The sequence below is a fragment of the Heterodontus francisci genome, chromosome 18, assembly GCF_036365525.1.
Source record: "Heterodontus francisci isolate sHetFra1 chromosome 18, sHetFra1.hap1, whole genome shotgun sequence".
NCBI lineage: Eukaryota > Metazoa > Chordata > Chondrichthyes > Heterodontiformes > Heterodontidae > Heterodontus > Heterodontus francisci.
The window spans coordinates 18,242,133-18,256,247 of record NC_090388.1 but is presented as its reverse complement, the minus strand read 5'-3'; the positions used below and the strand labels follow the sequence as shown (position 1 = coordinate 18,256,247).

Below are 14,115 nucleotides of genomic sequence, written 5' to 3'. Positions count from 1 at the left end.
AATACATCCTGCAGTTGACAATACAAAACTGCTAGTGCACGGATAAATAATATTGGTCTCCCAAAAGGTTCAGCACTGTTATTTTTGACTTTGAAATAACTTTAAGCCACATCTCAACATTGAATTGGAGGTCAAATTTGTTGGTAAATGTTATCTCGGCCTCTTTGCAATTGAATTTGATATCTCTTAATCTAGTTTTTGTAATTAGCTTTGGGTGTAGTTATTACAGAATCAAACTAAGCTCTTTGTGTCAGTCAATAAAAAAATGCTTACCTGCCAGGTAGTTTTCATTGGTAAGTACAGATACACCCTCTGCAGTTTCTCCCCTTCAGTCTTATGCTCAAATGATTTAACTAATTATTGCTTTCAAGATAGAATTACTGTACTTTTAGAAAACTAACTTACTGACATGTTTTCTGATAATGAAACTGAATGCCCCTCAGCTACTGAAAGACAGATCTGAACAGATTTCAGGGAATAACTGCCTTCTCAGATTTTAGGTGAGGTGACTACAGAATTCACGCTAACTCCGCTTATCTTTATTGTGTGTGTCAATCAAGACCATCCCTGTGTAATAATCTGTAATCTAATCTGTGATCACATTGTACCATAGTTATACAGAACTTTGATACAGGCGTTGTCTCTCTACTGTGCTTCCTTGCTACCTCAGTTCATGCTTTGAAAAGCTTCCTCAAAAGCTACTTCTGCGACTCCACTTTTTGTCCCTTCCCCCTATTCTTCTCCTGCTACAGTTTGTTGCCTGTTCTAACTTTGTGAATTGCATTGAACCATTTACTACATTGAGGCACTGTTTGACTGCAAGAAGCTTGAGTGCAACAACCAGGATACACTATGGTTGGAATCGGCAGGTTTTCAAAGAAAAGGTCAGATTATTCAGATAATTGGAGTTTCTTTTTGCTGCATTGTATCATGATTTGGATTGGACTTATATTTGTAAATGCAGCATCTTTTACAATATGCAGTTTGGGTACAGGGTAAAAAGCACAGGAAAGAATCTGATATGTTCTATATTATATTTAGGTATTTGATAGCGTACTGTGCTGGCCTCTTTTGCCATTGTTTGAAGGAGGCAAACTCTCAGTTTTATCCTATCTGATCGTAATCAAAAATTTAGCCTACCTTACTAAATGGGGCAAATAATGACACAGTTAATAAATATTTCCTTGTGGAATTCTGTTTAAAAAGTATATTTACTAACTGCACCATAAAATGGTGTGTGTACTAAGCCACAAAGACCAGGAAAGACCACTCAATTAGTTGATATCAGCTGAGATGCTGGTGGGGGTACTATGGTAGTCTTCAGTTTTCTCTGGGCTGGGAATGGGTATATCTAGAGGAATAGAATACAAGGGAGTAGAAGTTATGCTACAGCTGTACAGATCTCTGGTTCGAGCACACCTGGAGTACTGTGAGCTGTTCTGGGAAGCACACCTTAGAATGGATATATTGGCCTTAGAGGGAGTGCAGTGTGGATTTAGAGACTGAGACCTGGGGCAGGATTTTCCTGAGGGCTTCTGAACCCTGTTGTCAGGCTGAAATGTGAGTCAGAAGCCAAAACTATGTGGGGAAATAGTCACTCATTGTGATTTTCTCTGGGACAGCCAATTAAAGGCCAGAGGGTGGGCTCACTGTCCAATTAAGGATGGCAGACAACCCGTCTAAGCTGGAGGGCTAATCAGAGGTCTTCCAGCTGGAAAGGAGCAACAGGATGCAATGGAAGGTAAGTAAGAGAGAGGGTGCTTCAAGATGAGAGAGGTGGCCTTTCTCCAACTTTTTGAAACTTAAACTAAGGAAATGGCTTTTGCAGTCAGGCCCCTCTACAGGGTGGCCTACGGCTGCTGCTGCACCCAGGCAGGCAGGAAGGGCTTCTAGGCAGCCCTGCTGCCCTCCCCTCCCCCAATCCTGCCTCTGCAAAAATGGCCCGGGGGCAAGCTGGAGCCAGGGAACTGCCATTCAGGATACTGGTGCTATTTTTAGCGCTCACCAACCTCCAATTCTGGCCCCAACGAGGCCTAAAAAGTAAGCCCCTGGACTCCAAGAATTAAATTACAAAGCGAGATTACACAAACCAAGGTTATATTCCTTGTAATTTAGAAGGTTGGGGTACTTCAATCGATATGTTCAAGATGTTAAGGAGAACAGATAGCGTAGATAGTAAGAACTATTTGCACAGGTTGGGAAGTCTAGAACTACGGGGCATAGCCTAAAAATTAAAGCCAGACTTTTCAGGAATGAAGTTAAGGAACACTTCTACCCAGAAAGTGTGGTAGAAGTTTGGAACTATCTTTGGCAATTGGCAGTCAGTGCTAGGTTAAATGTTAATTTTCAATCTGATAGATTTTTGTTAACCAAGGGTATTAAGGCATATGGAGCAAAGACGGATATTTGGAGTTAGGCCACAGATCAGTCATGATTTCATTGAAAGGTGGAACAGGCTTGAGGGGCTAACTGGCCAACTCCTGTTCCTGAGGACTAAACAAAACAGTTCAGGCTCCTGTTTCTTATTGCCATCATTAATCCCATTCGGAAAAATATGCCCTGTGGATGCGGCTGTGATACCTCACTTTCCTTTGGGCTCACACATGAAGATTTGATTGACATCTTTGGAGGGCAGGAGTCATTACCTTCAGGAAAAGGAGGAGGAAAGCAAGCAGAGGAGGGTGAAACACAGTTTATTTATGTCGCCAGAATCTATAGCCATTTTAAATTTTGAGCTCAGCAATGGTTTGAGCCAAGCAAAATAAGTTTGTCAAGCCTGTGCAATGACACGTTTGACTCCCAAGGTGAATCCCAGCTCCTGTAGGATCGGTGGTGAACAAACTGCAGTGAGACCTTGAACATTGCTGAGGAAGGTCACCTCTAACAGGGCTTGATATCATTTGGCAACATGTAATTTTGTTAATGAGCATGAGCAGACAGCTGGTGACTGTAGCATATTCATAAGTGTGTGTGAGGTAATGAGATCAGCCAGAGTTGTATTGATTGGAACCTCATGGAAATGAATGTGCTGTTGCATTAAAACAATGTGTTATCTTTTCTCTACTGGGCTTCTTTTCTGGCTGACCTTGTGACTAAGTTACTGTTCTGTCCTATTGGATGTTAGGTCACGGTTTATATTGAAACTCCAGCACATGTCACTTGGCTATATTTCTTTATTTAACTTTGAAGTGAAAATCGCACGTGTCTAAAGATTTCATCTCAAGCCTCACTGCTCTAATTCACCTGGAGTTAAAAGGAGAGATTAAATTGTTTGCCCAAAGCACTGATTAATCCAGGGCTAGTTTAAATTGGCTGGCACTGCAGTTTTTGTTCCCATTTGATTTTCTCTGTTGCATCTCCGAAAGTTGTGCTCACATAATTTTCAGCAGTGATTTCCTGAATGGGCCAAGTTGTTGAGAATGCAATTACTTCAGTGATTTAAGTCATGGCATGTGCAGTGAGATAATCCCTTGACTGACGTTGTATGACTCCTCCTACTCTGTGTGTGTTTATATTGAATTGTGCCAAGCTGAAAATACCAGTCTGCTTTTCATGTTATTATTATACTCCCTGCATTTAAACAGCCTCAAATCAGGTATACAGTTAATAACGATGAACAAAAAACTACCCTTGAAAGGCTATCTCAAGGAAGCCTCTTGAGCTTCTAGAAGAGCTCATTTGCTTAACTTCTAGACAAGATAAACAGGATTTGGTTTAACATTTTCTTAGTTTACAACTTTAAAAAATTATTTTTGTTTTGCTTCTCCAGTTAACCAAGAACAAGAAGAAGTCTAAGATGCCACCAACACCGTCCCAAGAATATATCCCCCCAGATGGTGGTTGGGGATGGGCTGTGGTCGTTGGAGCTTTCATCTCAATTGGATTTTCTTACGCATTTCCCAAAGCCATAACTGTGCTCTTTAAGGAGATTCAGGATATCTTTGACACCTCTTACAGCCAGATTGCATGGATCTCTTCAACAACGCTGGCTGTTATGTATGCTGGAGGTAGGATGATAAACTTCTACTACATTGAATGTTGCAACTAGTTTGCAACAAGTGTTTCCACCATGAAAGGAAAATTACTTGATATATGTGCTGGAATACATATATGCATGTTCTGAAATTATAGAAAGGATGCACATCTGACAACAACTACTTGCATTTATACAGCACCTTTAACATAGTAGTTCATTCAGAGAACAAAAAATAACATGGAGTGAATTTGAGCAAAGATATGTCAATTTAATGCACTGATGTATGAACAATACATATACAACTTATGTAGTTTTAAAGTAATTTCACATCTTGAGCACGTTTAGCATTTATGATATCAGAATGCTACTCCTGGAGGTTGGGCTAGGTTGTTCTTCATGCAAATTCAGAATCGGTTTGAAGCTGCAGCTTGTAAGGCAACAATGAGGGTAGGTGTGGACTCCTCTTTCATTTTCAATGAGTTTCTTTGCTTGGTTCAGTTTAGTGCTTTCTGAATCATGAGTGCAGCAACTTCTCAAATTCTACTGTGCACACGCTTTTCTGTTAGCTTTTCTAGTAACTAATAATGTTGCTCTCGTTATGTTCTATCAGATTCACCTGGCATTAATTTGGCTTTTGCTTTTACTGAGTTGTCACCATTAGCAGTCTGGTCTGTGGTGGGAGCAACATTGGGTGGATAAAGCAGCATGGAGAATTATCTCAGGAGATGGCATTATCCTGGATACTGACAGCAGCAACGCTGGACCTGCCATCCCCAACAGCTTACCCTACTAGCTCTCCTCAGCGGCTTGTCCCACTGGCCATCACCAATGGCATGTCGCACTGGGCATCATTTTTCCCATCCCCAGCCAGGATGAGTCCTCATCCCGACTATACAGGTACGTTGTGGAGTTTTCACGTTTTTGGCCTGCGTGGATTTTTCCCGAGAAACAAAGCAAGTTTTCAGAAGTTGCTAGAATTGTGCATTACAACTTGGTCATGCAATTGCCTTTTTCAGAATATAGCCTTAGTGGGATACGTGCTTCAATATACATTATCTATCTAGCCACACCTCAGGCATTGATACCATTCAATCTACAATTGAAGAACTCTCTTGATGGTAAAAACTAGGGTATCTTAAACAAGTCTTTTCCCCAAGGCCTATTTATTGTGCCCCCCATTACATTTAGTTACTCAGCACAAAGATACTCTTATTTATCAGGCATGGATACACTTTAGGGGAAGCTAGATAACCACATGAGGGTGCAAAAGATAGAAAGTTATGCTGATTGGGTTAGATGAAGTGGGTTGGAGGAGGTTTGTCTGGAGCATAAACACCTGTATGGACCATTTGGCCAAGTGGCCTATTTCTGTACTGTGCATTCTATGTAATTCTTTGCAATTTTATTGCTTTCAACAACATGGGAAGGAATTTCTGTCAGCTATCAGTTATATATGTCAAGAAGAAAGGATTTAATTGGTAATGATTACCCAGTTTTACTGCTGGTTTATGTGATGTATGTTGGCACTTTATTTGGTGTATGGGTTACATTTTAACTTAGGTGAAGTGTTTGATAAGTTCATTGTTAAATTATCCATTGCATCCAGCTTTACCTGGCCAGCTTTATATTTGTCACATGCGTACATTTACTGGTTGGAATTTGGGCAGAAGCATCTCGTGTATTCCATCAAGGTCAAATAGTGGCAAATGTATAATTAAACTTGTTTAATTTAGAACAAAGTACTGTAAATGCACCAAACAGTTTGAGAGAACAGATTGGGAATGGAGCACTGCTACATTTTCTTTATCTAACACAGCTGGTACACAGGCAGGAAAAGGGGTTGATTTGTGAGTGCCATTAGGTAAACCGAAAGTCGGCTGTTGTTACAACATTATATTGGGTAATGCATTTCCTCATGGGTTAAATCCATTGCTATTTATTCTTTATTACAGAAGTTCTATAAAATGAAAACAGGCTAGCTGATGGAATTAAAACCAGAGGATTCTATTTCAGTAGGGTTTGTTCAATCTCCTACTGTAACTTGTATGGGAGACGGGTGAAACTCCTCTAAAAGTGGTATAAACAGCTCTTCAAATTATTTGTCTAGTATTTGTGCTAGTTTTTCAATGAAGTTAAGGTGAAGCCTGTAAATATGGAATTTTAGGATCGAGGTCTTTGGGATGTGGGTGAGACTGATGAGGATGAATTTGTTCCAAATCCCTGGTTATCCAGAGAAAATGATTTTTGTTTCCATGCATTCGTGGGATGTGAGTGCGCAGGCAAGGCCAGCATTTATGGCCTATCTTTAATTGCCCCTGAGAAGATAGTGGTGACCCGCTTTCTTGAACTGTTGCAGTCCATGTGGTATAGGTACAGCTATAGTCCTGATAGGAAGGGCATTCCAGGTATTTGACCCAGCGACAGTGAAGGAACGGCGATGTAGTTCTAAGTCAGGATGGTGTGTGGCTTGGAGGGGAACTTGGAGGTGGTGTTCCCATGTGTTTGGTGCCCTTGTTCTTCTCGGTGGTAGAGTTCACAGGTTTGGAAGTGCCAGGCAATGACCATCTCCAACAAGAAAGGATCTACCTACCTGATCCACCATCTTAAGAAGTCATTCCCTCCATCACCAGTGCGCAATGACAGCAGTGTGTGCCACCTGCACGATGCAGTGCAGCAACTTGCCAAGGTTCCTTTGATTGCACCTTCTAAACCCGCCACATCCCCATGTGTTTGCTGCCCTTGGTGAACACCACTATCTGCAAGTTCCCCTCTGTATAATTGTATAATTACCTTAAGACTAATGTCCCTTTAAGATCTCAGTATGCTAATGAGCTAAGTACCAGGATGTAGTCATGTGACTCAGAGCCAGAATCACTCTGCAACTGAAACACCCAGATGAAGGTTCTATAGATAGTTTGCTCTGTACTATATATAATAGTTTAGCTGTTAATAAACTGGACTCCACGCATCTCACTTATGTTGCATCAGACAACAAAAAGAACTCATTATATGATGGCAGCTGTGGTGAAAAGACAAAGTCTAAGTTTGAAGACCACAGGAAGGAATGACCCTTCCTCCAGCCACTAGAAAGAAAGTTGGAAAGAAATACTAACCTAAAAAGAGAAAAGAAGAAAGGACCTACCTCCAGCTGTAGAAGACATAGCTTAGAACAATAGACTGCAAATAAATTCCTGCAATCGGGAGAGTCATTGTGCTGACGATCCAGGGGTACTGGTTTAAAAAAAAGCCTTGATGTGCTTAAGAGATTGATTTTTTTCTAAAGCCTTCATGGACCCAACTCCTCTCCCAGACTGATTGAGGTTGGCGCTATTACAGGAGGCATCCGATAGCAAAAAGTGCAGGAAAACCCTGAATATTGCAGAGTCTCCATTCATGCTGCTAAAGTTTAAAAGAATCATTAAACCACTGAGCGTGAAGAACATAAACAAACTCTTAAAAAAAGCAATTGGTCTACCTATTGAACAACTGAGTAAACAGACAAGCTTAAATGCTGCAAGCAAGATAAACACAGAACACTGTCAAACACCTGTTACTCTCCATCCCGGAAGCTAGTCTAAATACAGAGAGTTTCTTAAAGGGGAAAAAGCGCAGAGTGAATAGAACAAAGTTAAATAAAGAGCAGAAAACAAAAGAGCAGCAGAAATATGGATACCAAATTTCCCAGCATGAACTGGAAGGGCAGTGATAACCTATCTGAGTTCAAACTTTTTAAAAAAAGAATGAAGTTATGCTTCACAGACCAAATGATTGTAGAATCAGAGAAGCAGGCTGTAAAAATATTGACAGCATTTGCAAATGAGGGATTATACAGAATCAATACCTCTAGGTTATCTGACGATGACCAGAAAGATCCCACAAAGCTATAGAATGTGCTAGAAGATCAGCTTCAATTAAGAGTGAATTTTAGAATTCACTGCCTAGAATTGATGTCCTACAGGCAACCGCCACCGGAATCAATAGATCAGTTCATCAGTAGATGCCGTAATAAGGACAACAAATGTGATTTTTCAGAAATGGAGCTGTCATAGCGACTAATGCCACAGTCGATGGTCTCAACACCCATTGAAGTGTTTCAGAAAGACCTCTTGGGGAAAAAGAAAGGTCACAGCATTGATGCACTGCTAGAAGGTGGCAGGAAATATGAAGCCATTGTAGCTGGACAACAGCATCTGCAAGCACTAGGTTAAGCCAACACTATCGACACAATAACTAGGTCAAAAAGAGCAAGCAAGCTGTGTGGTAAGTGTGGTTTGTCCCACTTACTGCAAAGTTGTCCTGCATTTCAAGATCTGTGCAAGGTGTGCAGTGCAAAAGCACACTGGGCCCACCTGTGCAAGACATCTGGCTCCAAAGAGGCAGCCAGAAATCACAGGAGTACAACAACCAACACATTGACAACATGCCCGCAAATCAAAAACAGGCAAAGGTGAAATCCACATCCCCAGAATGTTATACCATAACCAGATCTGGAAGGGTTGTCAAACCACCAAAATGATATTTGGACTCTTAAGCTTCTGTACATGCAAATTTTATAATCTATATCCTGTATAACTAATTTTGATGTTATCTAATGTTTTTACTTGTGGCATATGAGACTTATCTTTGAAAGTGGCAATGCAGGTGGATAAGGTAGTCAAGAAGGCATACGGCATGCTTGCCTTCATCGGACGGGGCATCGAGTATAAAAATTGGCAAGTCATGTTGCAGCTGTACAGAAGCTTAGTTAGGCCACACTTAGAATATTGCGTGCAATTCTGGTCTCCCTCACACGCAGTCCCTGTCTGCCTCCCTCACACACACTCCCCATCTGTCTCCCTCACATACATTCCCTGTCTGTCTCTCACACACAGTCCCCGACTATCTCATTCACTCACACTCCCTATCTCCCTCACATGCACTCCCTGTCTGTCTCCCTCACACACTCTCCCTGTCTGTCTCCCTCACACACACTCCCCATGTCTCCCTCACGTGCACTCCCTGTCTGTCTCCCTCACACACACTCCCCATCTATCTCCCTCACACACACTCCCTGTCTGTCTCTCTCACTTGCACACCTTGTCTGTCTACATTATGCACACTCCCTGATAACGTGAGAAATAGAGGGTTGGATTTTATCAGTTCTCTGGAGATGTTCTGGGCAGTGGGCAGCCTTGTAAAATGGTGGCGAAAGATGGGGGAAGGGAAGCCCGATGTCTTCCTGCCACCACACGAAATTCTTAGCAGTGGGAAAGGCCTCAATGCAGCCACCCGCCGACTGGAGGCATGTGGCCAATTAAACCAATTAATTGGCCAATTAATAGCCACTTCCCACCCCCGCCGGCATTTTACCGGCGTCAGGATGGGCCCCTGCCACATGGAGAGACTGCCAGGTAGATCGTGCCGACCTACCAGTTGATTCCTGGGACGGAAAAGTGACCTTCCTTTATGGTTGCTCCATGGCCCATGGAGGGGCCTCCCTAGTGGCAATGGCTGCCCCTGCAGCTCTGACGCTGCCGCTTCCGATTGTCAGGGCCTGCCTGCCTGGCCCCGACACATTAAATAATATTCCTTACCTGGCCTTCGAGGGTGCCACAACATGGAGGCACCTCCTCCTTTTTCCTGCAGCCTCAGCAGTGGTCACCTCTATCGTTGGCGCTGCCAAGGTCGCCGAGCTGTTGGCCCTCTTCCATCCTTAATTGGGCGTCGGTCCCAGCGGAAGCTTCTTAGTTGGCAACTGCCTGTAATATCCTTCCTGGTGTCCTGCCCTCTGTCCATGCTCGCTTGGGACCCACTTTTGGTCCCAGTGGTAGGACAACCTGTGATTTGGCAAAATTCTGGCCAGAGCATTTGGGACCTAAGCGAATAGGGCAAGCAACTGTGTACCTCCTTAACCAATCAGAAGGATGAAAAATAATCAACACAAGGGCTCCCCTCCCAACACATTCCACTGGCATTTTATGAGGCCTCCCACCTCCCAGCCCATCTCCAGAGGGCTGGTAAAATCCAGCCCAAGGACTGAGAAAGAATTAAGGACTGGATTTTACCAAACCCCCCGACGTCGGAGTTCATGGCGGGGGGTGGGCCTGTAAAATGCCTCTGGCAGAGGCCCGCTAGGGACCTCGACGCCAGGAAGGCCCCACCCCATATCACCGGTGGTGACGAGGCTTCGTGGCGGACCCCGTCGCTCAGCAATAGAAGCAAGATTTAAATATGTTAATTATCTACCTGTTCCCGTCAGCCATCCCACTGCCATATTCCAGCCGGTTGCCGGGACTCTTGCGCCTTTGGATCTCTGACTGGAGCTCCAGTACGGGGCACTGGTGGAGTGAGGTGGTGGGGGGGGGGGGGTGGTGGAGGTAGGTTTTCAGGGTAAGGGGGTGGGGGAGTGGGGTGAGCGGGGAAAACTATTGCAATTAGTGGAGGAGATGGTGGAAAGGGGTTGAAGGTGAAAGTTAATAAAGTTCGGCAGGGGAAAGGTCGGGATCGCAAGGTAAGTTTTTTTGGGGGGGGAGAGGGCAATTAATAAAGTGTTTAATCATTGGTGGGGTCAGAGAGGAGCTTGAATCATTTATTAAATTTTTCAAATTAAATTTTTCATGATTGCTCCCTTAAAAATGAAAGTTAAATGTAAGGGCTTGAAGCCCTTTAATAATGGCACGGGCGCCTGTTCAGTGGCACCGGATGCTGTTGCCAGGGACAGAATGTCTGGCCCCTCCACGACATCAGGGGTGCGGTCCGCACCATTCATGTAGCGTGGCGGCTCCGCGGAGTACATCTTGTGCGTGTGTCCCACCGTTATTGAAACTCCCCACCGAGGCTGGAAAACGTCAGCCCTAAGAGTGGGTGAATTTAGTGTCAAATCAGGCACAGAAAGAGAAATAAAGGGAAAAAAATATTGGATCAAAAGAGAGAGAAAAAGAGGAAAAGTTAAAAAAAAAAGGTTACATTTTTAAAGTCTTAAACAATCAATACCTGAAGAAATGAGACTCCAGACTTGCAGTAGTTAATTTTCAGTGCGACAGTGGTTGATTGGCAGGAATTAACGATTATCACGCCATTGCAAATGTAAGTGTCCTTTTAATGATAAGACTTAACTTTCTGTGGTGAGTTTAGTTCATATCTATTGTGCAAATACAACTTCATGCCTTTCAATGGTGGGGCAGACAGCGAGATGCTGTTTATACGAAGCTAATGGTGAAAGGGTGCAACTGGGACAGCAACTTTTGGATACCCGCATTTAAATGCACATGTGCTCCTTGCCTGGAGTTGCTGTGCCATTTCCACATAAATAAGACAGCTATTAGCCTCATCATTAGCAAAATCTGGCAGATCATCTTATGCTCAAGGATAGAATACGAGTACAAATTTTTTATACAAAGAGGATCTAGCAGATCATCTTATGCTCAAGGATAGAATACGAGTACAAATTTTTTATACAAAGAGGGTCTCTTGATCTTACAAAATCGACTTTTGTACTTACCCACCCCAAAATCTGGGCCACGCAGTATTAATTGACTGCGCAGGTACGAACTATGTTTAATAATATTTACAGGAGTGTATAAATCAAGAATCATGAGTTAAATGTCATCTGTGGCTCGTCGAATAGTGCTCTCACTGCTCCATCAAATGGTTATAGGTTCAATTCTCACTCCTGAGCAGAAAATCTAGCTGAATGAGGGAGTGCTGCACTGTTTGAGGTGCTGTCTTTCACATAAGGCATTAAACTGAAGCCCCATCTGCTCTCCAAGGTGGATGTAAAAAAATTCCAAGGCACAATTCGAAGAAAAGTAGCGGAGTTCTTCCCAGTGTCCTGACCAATATTCATCCTTCAGTCAACATCCCAAACTCCGATTATCCTGCCATTATCACAGGGCTGTTTGTGGCACCTTGCTGTGTGGAAATTGGCTGCCACCTTCACAAGGCGTTCGCCTCACAAGGCTCTCAAGCCATGCCCGGCCACCTTGTTGTGCAGCAGGGACACCTCTCTGTACTGTATCATCTCCCTCCACTTCCACGTCTTCCTCCTCTCTCACCCACCTGCTCCTGTTCTTCTCCTGATGAGCTGTCTTCTTCCAGGGCCTCGCCGTCCTCAAGGTCCACGCCTGTCTGGAGGGCCATGTTAAGGAAAACACAGCAGTCCGCCAGAATTACAGAGACTTTTTGCATTTTCGGAAGCCCCGTGGCCTGCTCAGTCATTGCTCTAGTGAGCAGGTAGTTTTGGTTGTAATGCCTCTGGGACTCCCATAGCGGGATGAGTAACCATATCTTGAGGGGATCTGCCTTGTCCCTCGGACCAATCCATGTACTTTGGGATTTGGAGTGAAGATCTGAGGCAACGTGGACTGGTGGTGGATTAAAGAGTCATGGCAGCTGCCATGAAAGTGAGTGCACATATGGAGGAAGCTCTTGTTGTGGTCACAGACCAGCTGAACATTGAGGGAGTGGAAGTCCTCTCTGTTGATGATTCTCACTGGGTGGTCAGTCAGTGCCTTGATAGCCACACGGGTGCAATCGATGATGTCCTGCACCTGGGGGAATCCAGTGATGGAGGCGAAACCCAATGCCTTCTGTGCCTGCGAGGCCACGTCTGTCGTGAACTGAATGTACTGTCCCCCTCTGGCAAAAAGTGTATCAGTGAGCTGCATGAGGCAGTGCTGTGCTGCCATTTGCGCGATGTCACCAAGGATCGCTGCTGATCCTTGAAAGGAGCAGAAACGAAGAAGTTCAAGGCCACAGTGACTTTGACGGCTACTGGCAGGGCATGGCAACCAGTGCTGTGAGGTGCAAGGTCTTCATTGGTGAGGTTGCAGTTTGTGACCATCAGCCTGGAGAGTCACAGTCTCCTGTGGCACTGGGTCTCGGTCGTCTCCAGGTAGCTCTGCCTTCAGTGGTAGATCCTGTGTTGAGGGTATGTCCTCTGTGTCCTTCCTACCCCTCTTTCCTCTCCCATGCCTTCTTGCTGTTCGGTGTTCCACCCTTGCTGTGGAGGGTGTTGCTCCTTATTGCCACTGGGCTCAAAATCTGACAGTTGGACTCCCATTGCCAGCTGCAACCTTCCTTCTGGGCAAGTGCTCCACAATTGTCGTTGGTAGCCTTGTTGCCTGCATTTCTGTGCCCGTGATGCTGGGGGGTGCCAACCCCTTTCAATGCCCAAGTGCTGAGTGCCCACTCTCACTACCACCTGCGCAGCACCAAGGGCACCTCCTTACCAAAGCGTGAGCCCCCCTCTGTTCTGATGACCTTCATGGGGCTGGGGTGATTCCTTAGGGGCAGCCATGACTGGCTTCTCACTCTGTATCCAACTCCTTTCAGCTGATCTGCAACCGATAGCGCGTGTAACCTATGCGTCCCCTTCAAAATTTTTTCAACGTGAACTAGCTCTTAATGAGCTTATAAACTACTTTAATTGGCCTCAATTGGGAGGAGTGTGGAATTCTTGTCCCACCCTACCCCCCACTCTGGTTAATATTGCCGGTGCTGGGAAGGCCTTCCTGAAACTGCACGCCAACTGCGCCAGTATTTTTGGCCATTATTTCAAAGGTACTTCATTGGGATGTGCTGAACTCATGAAAGGAACTATATAAATGCAAGGCTTTTTTTCTTCTTAAACCAGCAAAACCCAAATAACTTTTAAGAGCCATGAAGAAAGAGCAGGGGTGTGGGACTAATTGGATAGGTCTTCCAAACAGCTGGCACAGACATGATGGGCCGATTGGCGGCCTCCTCTGCTGTATGATCCTACGTCCTGGAGGTCTTGAGGACATTATCTCATTTGGTGTAGGTGGGATCTTACAATGTTGACCTACATAATAGTTGAAAAGTAATTAATGGGATGTGAAGAGCTTTGTGGTGTCTTCAGGATGTGATAGAACTTTGAAGGAGATATCCAAATGTTTTCTTTTTCAAGTATGTATACAATTTTTTTTTTATTCGTTTCATGGGATGTGGGTGTCACAGGCCAGGCCAGCATTTCTTGCCCATCCCTAATTGCCCTCAAGAAGGTGGTGGTGAGCCACCTTCTTGAACCGCTGCAGACCATGTGTGGTAGGTACACCTACAGTGCTGTTAGGAAGGGAGTTCCAGAATTTTGACCCAGCGACAGTGAAGGAACGACGATATAGTTCCAAGTCAGGATGGTA

At 44.2% G+C, this 14,115-nt stretch overlaps 1 protein-coding gene across 3 annotated transcripts in view; it reads left to right on the top strand.

Annotated features, from left to right (window-relative positions):
• Positions 1-14,115, top strand: part of LOC137379480 (monocarboxylate transporter 2-like) — a 237,364-nt gene that overhangs the window by 42,796 nt on the left and 180,453 nt on the right. For 2 of the 3 annotated variants that reach the window (XM_068050369.1, XM_068050367.1), the window contains exon 2: positions 3,770-4,007. In XM_068050369.1, the coding sequence (XP_067906470.1) occupies positions 3,797-4,007 (211 nt within the window). In that variant the 5' untranslated portion in view covers positions 3,770-3,796. Of the gene's footprint in view, positions 1-3,533; positions 3,596-3,769; positions 4,008-14,115 lie in introns of those variants that run through there. The other variant, XM_068050368.1, reaches the window with a different exon arrangement.